The sequence below is a fragment of the Microtus oregoni genome, unplaced genomic scaffold, assembly GCF_018167655.1.
Source record: "Microtus oregoni isolate MIOR12 unplaced genomic scaffold, Mior012 000000F_ref0000247, whole genome shotgun sequence".
In the NCBI taxonomy this organism is placed as follows: Eukaryota; Metazoa; Chordata; class Mammalia; order Rodentia; family Cricetidae; genus Microtus; species Microtus oregoni.
The window spans coordinates 19,221,461-19,237,069 of NW_024543059.1; the positions used below are offsets into that span (position 1 = coordinate 19,221,461).

Here is a 15,609-nt window from a genome sequence, read left to right on the forward strand (position 1 = left end):
ATTTTTTTTAAAGATTTATTTATTATGTATACAACATTTTGCCTCCATGTATGCTGACACACCAGAAGAGGGCGCCGGATGTCATTACAGATGGTTGTGATCCACCATGTGGTTGCTGGGAATTGAACTTCATGACCTGTGGAAGAACAGCCAGTCCTCTTAACCACTGAGCCACCTCTCCAGCCCCCACATCTACTTTTTTAATTGCCAGCCATGACTCAGCACTTTTCCTTAGCTTCAAACAGTAACTCCCTGGAGAAAGTCACGCTCAGCGAGACAGACCTAAAGTAGGGCGGTCACGCTTGTATTAAGTCCTCTACGTCCACTTCTCAGGCTGACTTCCCCTCACCACTGTCCCTTTAAAAGGAAGCACTAGTGTCTTTTATTTTTCTGTAAATAACAGAGGCTGTATTTTGAAGTAAGCAAAAATCTCCAAGAATAAATTTATTCCAACATTCATAAAGTCATGCTGCAATAACTGTCTTGTGACACCCTAGTCCACACATACAATGAAGATGTTGCAATCACTTTATTTCCCCATTTGGATGGCAGTCCATGACAAACTCAGCTGTAATATCAGATCTGGAGGAACTGCATTAAAAATCCCTAACAGCATTCCTAGTTAATTGTTTCAATTGTTAAAGCAATCCTCCCTCCCTGAAACCAGGAGGCAAACAACAGAAGGAAACTGATCACTGGCCAGACAGCAAGGATGAAGGCACGGAACAGACCACGTTCCGGAATACAGTCACAGAAGAGCTCCAGTATCAGAAGCTCATCCAAGACGAAGGGCGCCCCTGGGCCCCTCCTTCCACTACTGCACCACAGCACCCACTGCAAAGCTGTCTGATCTGAAAAGACCTTTCTGCCTGGCTTGACTGGGAAAGTTATAAGCTTGGCAAATGAAGGGGGAAAAAAGGAAAGAGAAAACAACTCTGCTTATATAACTGTTTGAATCTGATGCCCTCCTCCTGGTCCTTCTAGTCACCTTGTACAACTAATAATGACATGAAATGCAACTAAATCAAATCCAACTCCGAGCAAAGCAAAGTATCTAAAAATCTGGAAACACTGCCTCATACTAAAGAACAGGGAACCAATATAGTTTGATTCTTATAATATGACAGAAAAATGATGATCATAAAACTAGTAAAAAACATATTAAGCAAGAAAATATTCCAATGAAAAAAGCACTGGATACTCTATTTATTCTTTTATTTAAAAAGAAAAAAAAAATCCTTCAATGTTTTGACTACTAGTCTTCCTCCAAAGGAGTCTTTAAAGAAACAATAACTGAGCTCAAAGACAAACAGGATTTCCTACTGCATATTTCCACGACAATGCAATTGCTTTTAACTGCTACTCGTAGGAAACCACTGCTCTTAACTTTATCCACAGAAATTATATTCAAACCAAAATTCAATTCTTTACCGTATTTTATATACAATTTTAACATCTAACTATCACTTCTAATAGTTACTCAGGTCTTAAATATGCACCAGAAAAAAAGTGTGACACAGCAACACTGTTTCTTCCTCTACTATCATCTAAAACTATACACTAGGAACGTTACACTGTCGCCACAGACAAGATTTCATTCTGAGTTCTCAATAAAATGCAAACACTAAGAAGCAGTGAAAACAGACAAGAGAAAGACAAATGGTAATGTGACTCACACTGGCCTTCACACAATGAAGCAGTTAGCAGGAGCAAGCTTGCAGACCTCCATGGCAGGCGAGGTGCAGAGCCAGTGGGCTGTACTGCTATGAAATATGGGTGGGGCTAGACAAGAAGCAAACGGGAATGAACGCTTACTCAGTCAGAAGCTGGTGGAGCTTGTGATAACCTCGCTCCAGTGCCAGGCTTACAGGCGTTGCCCCTTCCTTGTTGTGGATGCTGAGAGCTCCACGGCCACCTGGCTTCTGTAACAGGAACCATGTCAACCGCAACAGTCCCAGCCGCACAGCAAAGTGCATCAATGTTTCCCGGGGGCCACCATCTGTAAACGGAGAACATAAAAATAAGAATATATAACAGTATCCACCAACAAAGATCAAAGAAACCACAACAACAACAAAAGACAAGTTTAGGTAGATACTGTTGCTTCCAAGTATCTAGGATCTTGAAGGTAAACGATAACACATTGCAAACAACTTTATTCCAGGTAAAATCCCCCTTCAAGTAAAGACAACAAAGACAGAAAAAAATGATGACACAAAATCTTCACCCCACAAAGAGAACCAAGTCATTTCTGTACCTTCTCACAGAAGTTGATAAAGATGACTGACTACATTATGGCCTTTCCATTAAAACAACAATAACCAGAGTAAATGCAGCGCTTTCCATACGATGGGGCTCTAAGATGAACAGCTGTCAAGACTTAGGTGAGTATATCCTGAAGGGTATAATTACTTTTTAAAGAACACTCAGAAAGGAGCTGGCTAGTTAAACACTAAAAACAGGTTAGACTTGTTAAGTACACACAGGTCTTAAGTCCCTCACACTAAGGGCATATCAAATTGCTGGCACTACTAGCTTTGTGTTTGCTTAGTGAGAAAATGAAATGAATCTTCAGGTACAATGAGTCGAATTATAAGACTACACTAAGAACTTCACCATGTGCCTGGGTTTACTTCACTGGAAATGTAGGATCCTTTTTTTGGCATGCTGGGTCCCTAAGAAAGTGGGTAGGATGGGAAAGGGCTTCAGATCAGGCAAAAGTGGGCTCAGGCCTGGCCTTAAGCATCAGTGTGAGTAGGCATGATTCACTTGCCTCTCTGGGCTTCACTTTCAGACCCCTGGAGCAAGACAGCATCACTTCTCAGTGCTGTTGTAACAGAGAGGGGTGGATGAAACGCTAGACTAACGACTGCCTGCAGGGTTCTCATTAATACCAGTTCTCCCCCTCTTCCTTGCTTCTGGCCCTGTTCTCGGGCTTCAGATTACATGTTAACTTCACTAGCAACACTTCCTAGCTCATCATCTTGTGAAGGACCAAGGCAGAGATGCTGCCTGTGGCTCTACATGTAACAGTTCTCAGTCCAAGCAGTTGTGCGTTCCTTCCTCCTCTCAGCTTGGTTTTCATCTCTTCTTCCTCATGGTTTCTGGGTCTCAACTTCTTTTCTTTGCACTCAAAGACTTCTTGGATGAACCCCAGCGTTTTCCTTTTCTCTGAAATCTTCAGATGGTTCTACAGGTGACTACCACAGCAGGAGTGAGGACATCCTTGAAAATGTGACTTGACAGTGAACCGCAGTGTTTCTCATAAACAATTTTTACAAGATTTTCATTTCTTTTGGGCTGGGGTTTTTGCATGTGAGTGAAATGCCTCTGAGAAGAGGGAGCTGAATCCTCTGGAACTAGAGTTACAGGCAACTGTGCACAACCTGGGAACTGAACTTGGGTCCTCTGCAAATGCAGTATGAGCTCTTAGTGTCACTGGGAGATCTCTCCAGTCCCAACTGCACTGTTTCTTAATGTCACTGTGTTACCTATGACCAACACAATTTCATTAAAAGCAAATTGGTCTTTTAAATACTTGGGATGAATTCAGGCCTTGCAGTGAGTTCAAGCAGGGATGGAGACTGAAATGTCTTGGGGACTGGGAAAATTGTTCAGGAGGGGAACGCTGAGCATACACGGGGCCTGATTTAATACTCAGTACTCTAAGAACTGAACCACAATCCCTAAAAAGACTACTGAAAATAATGTCCTTGAATAAATAATTATTTCCAAGCATAAATTTTAATAGACACACACTGTGAGGAAGTGGAATGGCCGGGGAAAAGGCAGAAAGAATTCTCATCAAGGATTAAGCACACCTGACTCGGACTTTATGATTCTCACAACACTCTGATAACCTTATCAAAATACCAAAGCACTAAGCACTTATGGACCAGGAAATATGTGGGTATTTTTTTTAGAGCAGGCTAATTCCAGTCTTATCAGGTAATATCACCTCAAAATAACTTTCTCCCCAGCCTCCACTCTTTCTAGTACCTTTGCTCTAAGTCACCAGAAATAAGGCACCATAAGGCCAAGCACCTCGCATCTTAAGTCATCCCCACTACTCAACCCCACCCTTCATTTTCTATTACAATTTCAAATACATATAAGCTAAAAGAATTATACAATTACCAGATATTAAACTACTTAAGTCCTACAATAAATGTTCTCCCATCAATATATGTGCTTTATCAACTATCTTTCTTTCCAGGGCTTCTGTGTAGCTTTGGCTGTCCTAGAACTCGCTCTTAATTCAGGCTGGCCTCGAGTCCACAGAGATTCACCTGCCTCTGCATCCAGAATGCTATCGTTCCTCAACCCATCATTCTTGGTCTTCTATATTTCAGAAGTTACTCACTTTATATTTCAGGGGGTAGGCTGGAGGTGCTTGTGGACATGGTGGCCAGGGAGCTAAGGCCTGTTGGTCTCTACTGTCAGAAATGTGAGCTATCACACTTGGCTTTCCAAACTCAGATTGTCATGTTTGTGCAGCAAGGTCTTTACCCCAAGCCACTTCCTCAGCTCTCAACTTCTTGTTTTTAGGTTGCTAGCTAGATTTCCTACAATGTTATTTGGGTCCTTCATCACAACAGAATTCAATTAGATCAAGGGAATCAGAATGTTCTTGCAATATTTCCAACAATTCCTCTTCATCTTTGCCTTCCTGAAAGTTTTTCTTCCAGGTACATTTAGGGCCCAAAAGAGTTATCTCATAGGACCCATGTTGGTTGTGTTCCTTTTTGACCACTGAGTTAATTATTTCTCCCAGAGTTGTGATCAAAGCACCTGACAAAACAATAAGGGAAGTAGGCTTTATTTTGGCTCTTGGATCAGAAATTTTGCCCAGTCACAGCAGGGAAAACATGGCAGTGTGAGAATGTAGCCAAAGCTTGCTCACATGGCAGCATAGAGGACAGTGGTTAGACTAGAGCTGGGCAGGAGCAGGTATCACCTCCAAAGACCTGCCCCAGTGACCTCTCCCACCAGCTAGTCCCAACTGAAAGGCTTTAGAACCTTCAAAATAGCATTCAAAAATGTAGGCTGGCTCTAGGTTGAAACTGTAACAATCACACTGAAATGCAAAGGTCTATCAAGGTGTGGCTAAACCACAGAGAAGAGGTGTGGCTAAACCACAGAGACCAGAACAGCACTGCATCTCAACAATTCATTTTGGGGAGATACGCATTAGGGTCTTATAAACTATCACTAAAACAGGCTGCAGAATAACTCACATATCCACAAAGAATTCTCCCATGATAAGACTCTGAAGTTAGACCTTTCCCCACTCCCAGCCAATGGTAACTACTGATTTATATATATAGGTTTTTCGAGACAGGGTTTCTCTGTAACTTTGGAGCCTGTCCTGGAACTAGCTCTTGTAGACCAGGTTGCCCTCGAACTCACAGAGATCCCCCTGCCTATAGAATCTATTTATATTTTTTAATGACAGCCTTTCAGAATATAGAAACAGAACCATATATTATATATTTGGAAACTGACTTTGACTTAAGCACAAAAATTTCAAAGTACATCCAAATTGCTGCACATATCAATGCTTTGTTCCTTTTGAATTGCTGAGTGATATTCAACTGTACAGCTGTATCACAATTGGCTAATATGCCAGTATCACTCAAAGAGGAATGTGAGCTGTTTCCATTTCTGGTGATACATGATCAATGCTACATTTGTATATAGACATTTCATTTTTCTAGAGTAAACACCCAAAAGTAGGTATCTAGGTGATAGAAGAAACCACACTTCTTCAAAGTGGGCATTTCCACAAGCAAAATGGGACATATTATTCTGCACTCATGTTTCATCTTTTTAACTTTAGATGCCTGTGTCAGTCACTCTGGGTTCTATGACAAAATGTGGGGTATTCAAACAACTGATTCCTTTTTGTGTTTATTTTGAGATTAGATCTCATATAACTGACTATGAACTTGCTATGTAGCAGAGAATGACCTTGAACTCCCATTTCTCCTCTATCTACCTGCTATGGCCTGGAATTCCATGTGTGCTTCACCACACCTTGATCCCAGCTCTTCATCCACGTAAGGCAAGCACTTTACCAACTGAGCCGCACCTTTGGCTCACGGTTTCAGCCTGTGAACTAGTTCTATTGTTTATGGGCCTACTAGAGGCAGTAAATCATGGCAGAATGGCACAGTGGATCAAAGCTGTTTACCTCATGGTGGCCAGGAAAAGCCAGTGACATGCTATACTCCTCAACCCTCAGTGAATGACTTCCTTCACCCAGGCCCACCTCCCGCTAATTCATTCAACCAGTAATGCATCGATGGATTAATTTACTAATGAGGCTCTTGTCCCATGATCCAATTATCTATCTCTAACAACACTAACTGGATTCCAAGCCCCAACAATGGTGCCTTTGCCAACACTTTAATACTCATTGTAACAAGTACGCAATGATATAATTTTGTGGCTCTGCACTTTCCTAAAAGTACACATGTTAGTCTTTGCTAGTATCACTTTATACTTCAGAAAGTCTAGAAGCAGTAATACAAAGTCTAGAAGTATACAATGAATTAAAGCTTGCCAGCTTCCTCTAACAAAAGACAGGGAAGGAAGGGACTGGAGAAATGATTCAGCAGTTAAGAGTATTTGCTGGAACTGACAGAGGACCAGAGTTCAATTCCCACATCAACATAGAAATGGCAGGAGCTACTAGAAAGAATCAGGATTCATCTATAGGTATTCTGAATAGGTAATCAGGCGGTAAATGTCACATATTTGGACCTTAATATCTTAGCAGTATCCAGAAGTTTCTTGGATGCTGTACTATTAAGAAAGTGAAAAAAAAAAGTTTTCTTCAAGATTTGAATGTCCATACTTTTTTCCCTGAACGATCCAGTTTTGGCAGTATTTGTGACCGCCATCAGTATGTCTCTGAAGCATGGCATTATCAAGCTGTTGTTTGGTCACAGCTTGCCTTTAAACTTGATTTAACAGAATCAGTGTCAGCAAATATTTCCTTACCATTCAATCAAGGAAGAATCAACTTATCTGACTGGTCTGAAGTTCAGGGACTAAGTATGGCTCCTGTCCTTAGGAACTAATTCCTCATGTCATCCGTGGAGTGGAAGACTTTTTCTCCGCTCACCCTACACAACACTGTAATTGAAGCTGGGTGGAGTCCAGACATCACGCAAGATCATCCGCTCCTTTAGAGACAGCTACAAAGTAAGAGCAAACCTTTCCTTTAGAAGCCCGACTTCCAGGCTCCAATGCAGCTCTCATCAGTACTGAAACAAACATTCTGAGTACCATGTGCGAGATTCCTACACTTTTTATTCAGTTGGATTCACACTAAGTATAGGAACAGGATGCTATTTATGAGCCCAGGAAATTTTACTAAAATATGTGTATTTGCAATCATGACATCTAGATATCATTTGCTATAAGAATAATTAGATGGGGAAACCCATGTTTAATTGTTTAATGTATTTATTACAATAGAAGTGTTATTTTTTTTTAAATGCAGCCCTGTAAGAACCTTTATATAGAGAGTCAGAAAATCAAAACCCTAGTCAAAGAGCTATGGAGTTTCTCAACAGTATCTTGCTATCATGCTTCCCTGACACACACCTATAGCTGATTTCCTACAACCCCACAGCGTTTTTAACAGAACCTCAGATACAGCAACAAAAACCCTGTACTTACAGTTCTGTGACTAAAGAGCAGGCTACTCTACTATTCTCTCATGAAGGGTAAATCAACAGCCCTGCTCAGAAAAGTCAGTCACAACCCACAGAGATGTGCCAATTTTCTTAGGTTATGTCACCAGGAGAACTCTGTACAAGAGTTCTAATTTACTGCAGAAAACCTGAACAACAGTGGTTGTTTAAAAGCAAAGGCACAAGCATCCCAAAGCAGTTTGTGAGCCATGTAAATTTTTACCATGCAAGGTGTGATCTGTTCCTAACACATTCCACTCTGCGGGCAATTTCAGGTGTCTGAATGCCAGTGCAACCTTCTCATCGAGAGAATTGACATCTCCAGAAGGGGGTCCTGATCGGTCCAGGAAACGAGTGAAGTTCAAAGCCTGCTGATTTCCAGCACTGGTTGCCAGGAACTGAGCTGCATCATACGCCTCATCCTGGACGAAATGGAAGTCTTCTTCAGCCACTACAAACACAGGCAGGCCCTCTCTGGAAGCACAGAGCAGCACTTTCACTGTCTCGCAGCAGTCATGACCTAAAGAGAACACAGGTAGCAAAGAGAATTGAATTGATTGATGAAGAACCCCCTAGTGGGTCCGTTCAGCTTTTATCATAGCACACAAGATTTCTCCTCCAAAAAGAAAACCTTCCTCTCCCAAATTCTTTAAATTCTAGTTTTAGTTTTCTTATTGATATTTGCAAATATATATGATATCTTTAACAAATGGTGAGCAAACATGAATTCCTGCTTTCAACATTCTGGTCACATGGAATAGGCTGTACCAACTAGTGCTGTTACATTTGAACAAACTTCAGAATGGAAGTTTTAGGATCCTATAAGGTCCAGCACAAAGTAGGCAGTCTAAGGCTTACTGAGTTGAGTTAGATCTGAAATAACAACAGGAAGAATGGGGATATGAGAGGAGCAGCAGAGACAGCCCCATACCACTACACAGTAAATCCAAGACTGTAGAACAGTTAAAAGGATAAGTTTTCACACAAGTCAAGGTCCAAAAGTTACATAAGAATTGTTGTTCCCAGATACTTTCTACCTGTCCCAACCACTAAGGCAATAAGCATGTCAATCAAATCACCAGGTTCAAATAAAGATGATGCAACGCTGTGGCTACAAGCCCAAATCTGGAAAAGCAAACACAAGCAAAGAGAACTGTGCTTCCCACTCTACAGATCAGCAGGCACCACACGGCCTTAGGCTAAGTAACAACTACATGCCGCTGCAAGCTCCACCAGGGCCAAACTTCTCACACATAGCAGCAGGAAGCTCTGGTGGGTTAGCTATTCTTACAGAACAAGACTCTCTTCTCCAAACCTTCCTACCCTTTCAGAGTTAAGTATTTCCAACGTGATCATACGTAACAAAGCATGTAGTGCTTTTTCTCAATTTTATAACACTGATCTCAAATAGCTATTATATTCTGTTCCTATCATCACCACTTTGAGGAAGAGAGGGAAAGAAAAATAATTTTTTTTCATATACCTAAAAAGTGTAAGTTGTTTTTTCATTTACTTTTTCTAGAATCTTCCTTATATCCATTGCCTTTATGACACAACATAGTTCTCACTGTTGTTATGACTCTGTATTAATAAAATGTGCGTAGCAACCAAGTAACTACTATATACTGGGTATTTAGTAGATCATTTTCTCTATGTAACAATTTTATGATTAAATAAAGTAGTGTACATAAGCTCCAAAGATACTGCAAAGCAGAATCCATCATTTACAGTCAAAGCTGATGTGAAAGGACACTGCCTATTTCATTCATTAGGACTCAAGAGCTTTGTGCCAAATGCTGTAAACAGAGAAGAGAGAATACCACCAGGTAAGCCACTGCCTGAAGGAGCTGAACGTTCAGATGACAGTATATCTAACAGAGATGTTATCAATAATAACAGATACAAATTAAATTCTACCTTCAAACTTTAAAGCTTGTGCCGTAGAGAAGATACTGTACTAGCCTAAAATAGAAAAACCCAATGCTCTTAACCTATGCAAACAGACCTCATTCTTTCTTGCCAACCTCTTTCCCAAACTTTAGCACAGATAAAAACCCAAAAACTTGAATCAAAAGGCAATGGTACTAGAAATAAATATAATTTACTGGTCTGTATGTACACACAAATATACAAACCAAACAACTATGATAAAATAATAGTACTGTATTCAAAGCTGTGAAATGTGCATGAATGCACAGAAATCTATCTGTGGCTGAAAAAATGACTGCAAAGATAGAGAGAAATAAGGTAACCAAGGAGGGAGGCGACAAGTGGGAAGAGATGAACGGAAGAGAGGAGGAAGGTAAGATGGAGGAAGACATGGAGGGAAGAGAGGAGGAAGGTAAGATGGAGGAAGACATGGAGGGAAGAGAGGAGGAAGGTAAGATGGAGGAAGACATGGAGGGAAGAGAGGAGGAAGGTAAGATGGAGGAAGACATGGAGGGAAGAGAGGAGGAAGGTAAGATGGAGGAAGACATGGAGGGAAGAGGGGAGGAAGGTAAGATGGAGGAAGACATGGAGGGAAGAGAGGAGGAAGGTAAGATGGAGGAAGACATGGAGGGAAGAGAGGAGGAAGGTAAGATGGAGGAAGACATGGAGGGAAGAGGGGAGGAAGGTAAGATGGAGGAAGACATGGAGGGAAGAGGGGAGGAAGGTAAGATGGAGGAAGACATGGAGGGAAGAGAGGAGGAAGGTAAGATGGAGGAAGACATGGAGGGAAGAGAGGAGGAAGGTAAGATGGAGGAAGACATGGAGGGAAGAGGGGAGGAAGGTAAGATGGAGGAAGACATGGAGGGAAGAGGGGAGGAAGGTAAGATGGAGGAAGACATGGAGGGAAGAGAGGAGGAAGGTAAGATGGAGGAAGACATGGAGGGAAGAGGGGAGGAAGGTAAGATGGAGGAAGACATAGAGGGAAGAGAGGAGGAACCACTGCATGAAGCTGTGAAAATGAAGTCTGGATTACACTTGGAGACCTCAGGAAGTTAGAGGTACCAACGCCATGGGAGGCCTGTCAGTAAGACTTGTACACAGGAAGTAGAACTGAACCAAGAGAGAGAAGTGTATTGCAGTCAACAAAGCTGGAAGGGTGACATCATCTAAGCCCTTTGACATCAGACACTGAGCTACAGGATTTGAGAGTTTGCTCCACTGGGTTCCAGTCTTACTTGTGTCCAGTTTTTCCTCACTATGCCACCATTCCTCCCTTTTGGAATGGTGAGATATATATATATATATATATATATATATATATATATATATATATATATATCCTGTGCCACTGTATATGGCTAAGTAGGTAATCTGATTTTGAGTTTATAGGGATTTACAGTTAAGAGACTGTTGAGTCTCAGAAGAGATTACTTTGAAATGATGTTCAGATTGTGAAAGACTATACAGACTTCTCAAGGTAGACTAAATGCATTTTGCATTATGGTATGATCACAAGCCTATAAGGGTCAGAGAGTAGAATGTAGTGATTTGAGCGAGAAGGGTCCCTATAAGCTTGTATGTCCGAATAAGTGGGCCTCAGTTGTGGAACTGTTTGGGAAGGATTAGAAGGAGTGACCTTATTGGAAGAGATGTGTCACTGGGGTCAGGATCTGAGTTTCAAAAACCCACATCATTCCCAGTTAGCTCTCTCTGCCTGCTCATGGATCAACATGTGAGCTCTCTGCTACCGCTTTAGCACCATGCTACCTGCATGCTACCACACTCCCCTCCATGATAATCATGGACTCAGGCTCTAAAACCGAAAGCACCAAATAGTCTTTCTTCTCTAAGTTGGCTTTGGTCACGGTGATCTGTCACATCAATTAAAGAGTAACAAAGACATCTCCATGGGCACACAAGTAGTACACATATACAAATGCAGACAAAACAATCATAAACACAAGACAAAACTAAAAAAAAAAAAGAAGAAGAACAAAATACCTGCCTCACCTAGTGTGTGGTCAAAATACTCAAGATGGGCAGAGTTACACTATCAGGCTCAAGATTAGTTTTAAAACCCTGTATCTTTTCAAATAAAACATGAGGATAGAGGAGTCAGCATATTTTAAAACTACAGGCAGTCTGATAGAGATCTAGGAATAAAACTGCATCAGTACAGATAAGTTTCTAAAGCTTACTACTGCAAACATACTCCAGACAAATGACTGTTTGGAGAGAACTTCACAGTAAGTGAAAAGACCTACAGACCTACCACTAAACTACAAAAGCAGTATGGGAAATTTCATCTAATTTGATACAACGGGGAAGTACAGTAGCAACGTTTTTCAGCTAGTTTCCATGGAATTTTTGTTTCCTTTCAATTTCCTGGTAACAAGAGAGGAACATTGTCAGAGGTTTTTAAAGGAAAAGCACTGAAATTTTGCTCAGTTTCTAAAAGAAGCTATCCCATAGAATTCAGAAAGGAAAACAAACAAACCAAAATAAAACAGAACAAAAAATTTCAGAAACGGTTAAGGGGAGAAATTCCTAACTTTAAGAGCATCTTAGCCTTCTACAAAGTCTATTTCATTTACAACAGAAACACAAGATAAATTATGAGGTATGAAGAAGGCTCTGTTACCTACCAAGTAAACTATAGTACATACTACTGATGGACACACTAGATTTGAGTGCCAACTTCTACTGCAGACAGGTGTAGTTATCCTAACACTCAGCCTTGAAGACTGTTTTTCTCATCATAAAATACCACCAACCTTACAAACCGTTGGAAATATCAGAAGGCTAAACACAAAGCACATGGCAAACAGTGGTTATTCTCAAAATACTGCTGCTGTTTAAGTCACATACCGAAAAAAATAGATCCCAAAAAACTTGACAAAGAATTTCACTAGATAGCACAGGCCAATAAGTCTGTAAGACAAACTGTGCCTTTGACACCGCAGAACTGAAAAAACAAAGGGATAAAAAGCTAAAATAATACAAGAAGCACCTAGGTAAGAAACAAGTTACCTAAGGTTAATGGTTCTCTCAAACTCATTCAATTCTAGGCCCTGTGGGTCAGAAGTATGTGTGCCTGGGGTTTAGAGAGCTTTCCTGCAGGCGTCTTCCCTGCAAGCTTTGTATCAATGTCTAAAACATCTGTACCCATGGAAACAAAAAAACTGCTACAGATAAACAAAAGTGCTAAAGTATGACCCAAAAAATTACTTCATTTCCTGTTAAGCTAAAAATGGAACACATCCCATCCGGGCCTTCTCTTCTGAGACTAAAACAATCGGGCCTTTGTTTTTATCAGTGATCTAAAAAGGACCCTAAAAGCACTGGCTGAACCAGCCCAGGCCATCCCACACAGAAAGGGTAGACTATAATAGTCAGCAGTGGGAAATAAACTGGCTTTACTACTTAATTTATCACAGAAGTGCTAAGAACCTGGCGTGATCTTCCTCAGGAGTGGCTGTGGAACAGCAAGTGAAATGCTCAGTCTGCAGACTGCCCCTCCCCCAGGAGAGGATTCCATGGAGAAACACGCACTCTCGTGCTACCAGATCTTGGCCAAATAATGGCAGGTGCACAGGTTTAGTGTATTTACAAAATGTCTCTATATGTACAGGAATAATTAAACAACACAATAGCAAAGCCCAGAACCCCATCATGTGCACCGTGAAAAAGGGCAGGCTACCGAATTCTAAAATCATGACTTCCTGTATTCCAGACAAAACCTTTAAGCTAGTGCTTCTCAATCTTTCTTCCTATTATCATTACTCCCAGAAGCCTTCTTAGCGTTTCCTATTCAACCTGCACGACGCACGACAAAAAAAAAATAAAAAAATAAAAAAAAAATCTGAATTTCATTGCTATGCCATGTGTGTATGTACTTCGTATGTAAAGAATAAAAATTTCTGACGCACACACACCCCAAATCCAATTTCTACTCTCAAATTATACCATTTCTGTTGTAATACATTCCTTGTGATTACAGTGCTGTGTTCACAGGTCCATAGGGATAAAATATATAGTTTTTACCACATAATCACGAGGACAGTGAACAACAGATGTGGGTATTTTTTCCTTTCTTCAACTACTTCTTGGTTTGTTTTTCCAGTATAACAATTATATGCACTGTATTAACTGATTTTTAAAAAAACAAGCAGATGAACTCAAAGCTTTCGAGAAACAGTCTTACAGTTGGATTACACAGACCATCATACAGTGTTTGGTTAAAAATAATAACTGATAACTGTTAGTAAGGAGGTTCTAAGAATTTTTGATTATGCAAATTAAATGCTAATAACTTAAAAAAAACTTCTTAATTTGATAATAAACCCCTGAGGCTAAAGAGTATGTTGGTTCACAAGGAATAAATAAAAAAATACCGTGCTACACACACAGAACTACTTTGTAAGATCTAAGCTTCCAGTACTCATTCACTAAAGGGAATTGTAAACACAATGAAACTACTTTACATGGTCAACTATCCCTGATAAGTATGAAACAAAAGAAAAATATTTAAGTGTTGAGTCTAGTCTGACATCACTAAAGGTTTGTAATTTTACTGCCAAACAAAAGCCTTGCCATGGATTCCAAAAGTAAATTAATAGCATACACCAAAGCCTTTCACAATAAAATGTACAGAAATCTCCATTCCTTTTACTTACTTATTTATTTTTTGAGACAGGGTTTCTCTGTAGCTTGGGAGTCAGCCTGTCCAAGAACTCGCTCTTGTAGACCAGGCTGGTTTTGAACCAACAGATATCCACCTGCCTCTGCCTCCTAAGTGCTGGGATTAAATCACCAGCCCAGCTTCCATTCCACTTTTAAATGATAAAAGCATTATTTGCTTTGTCTAAACTGACTACAAAAAGTAACCCTTCTGAAATAGTATTGTATAATCCTAAAAATACCTTTGAGATAGATAGTTCAGTAAAATTGAAATTATAGTCTTCAACCAGTCATCTTAAAAATTGCTTATTTTTGTTTTGTTTATTATTATTGGAGGAAAGGGGGCAAGTACAACGGGATGCAGATGGAGGTCAAATAACAATGTTTGGATCCCAACTCTCTCCTTCCACAGATCAAAATCAGATTTTCAGACTTGCATAGCACGACAGAATTAGAAACATAGAATGTTATAACTGTATTACATGATGTAAATTTTTTTTCTAAGATAATTTAGAAATGTCTCATTCCTAACCTATTTGCAGAAAATATTTGATAAAAGGTTACAGACTAACATCAAAATATAGCTGCTTTTTGAAGGTCAATCAATCATCTGGTTTTAGTAAGAACTAAAATGTAACTAAACAAGACAATGAATCATACAGAGAAAAACCAAAGGCAGGTATATGAATAAATCATGACATTAAAAGGAAGAACAAGGCACAAAGCCTTTTCTTCTTAGAGCTCAGATGACTGGAAATGGCAGAGCTAGTCCTCGAATAAGTAGAAAGGGCACAGAGAAATTCCTATCAGGAACACCTGCTGCCAAAAAAAGACAGTGAACATTTATGCAGTAACAGCAACGTGCAAAGCACTGTACAGATTTTCCATCAAGAAATCTTGATTAACTTGACACTGGCCCTCAGCAGACAGGAAATCGGAGCTATCATTACCACTGAGTGACGCACTGAAACCATCAAAGCCACCACTGGAAAGAGAGCAGAGACTACAGTGACAGGCTAAGAACTGCACTCAAGAAACCAGAAACTCCTTTTGCATTTCCACAAAGAAGAGGGAAAGGGGGAAGGGAGGATAACGTGCACCTTTCTAGAATGCAGTCCCTTCTGAGAACCAGAGCAACAATGCCCATTAGGCAGTAGGGATTACTAGAAAAGCTAATTCAGCTTACACCAGTGAAAACAGAATCCGTGCCTCATGAAGCTGAAATAAAAAGGAAATGGGCAAAACAGAGTGCACGAGAAGCTGAGTGAACAGATAAATGTCCAAAGGCACTGTAGTG

At 40.3% G+C, this 15,609-nt stretch overlaps 1 protein-coding gene across 6 annotated transcripts in view; it reads right to left on the bottom strand.

Annotated features, from left to right (window-relative positions):
* The window catches only part of Akap13 (A-kinase anchoring protein 13), a 262,036-nt gene that overhangs the window by 159,082 nt on the left and 87,345 nt on the right, over positions 1 to 15,609 (bottom strand). For all 6 annotated transcript variants that reach the window (XM_041654836.1, XM_041654846.1, XM_041654825.1 and 3 more), the window contains exons 4-5: positions 7,927 to 8,223; positions 1,816 to 1,999 (exon numbers count right to left, since the gene is read on the bottom strand). In XM_041654836.1, the coding sequence (XP_041510770.1) occupies positions 1,816 to 1,999; positions 7,927 to 8,223 (481 nt within the window). The remainder of the gene's footprint in view (positions 1 to 1,815; positions 2,000 to 7,926; positions 8,224 to 15,609) is intronic.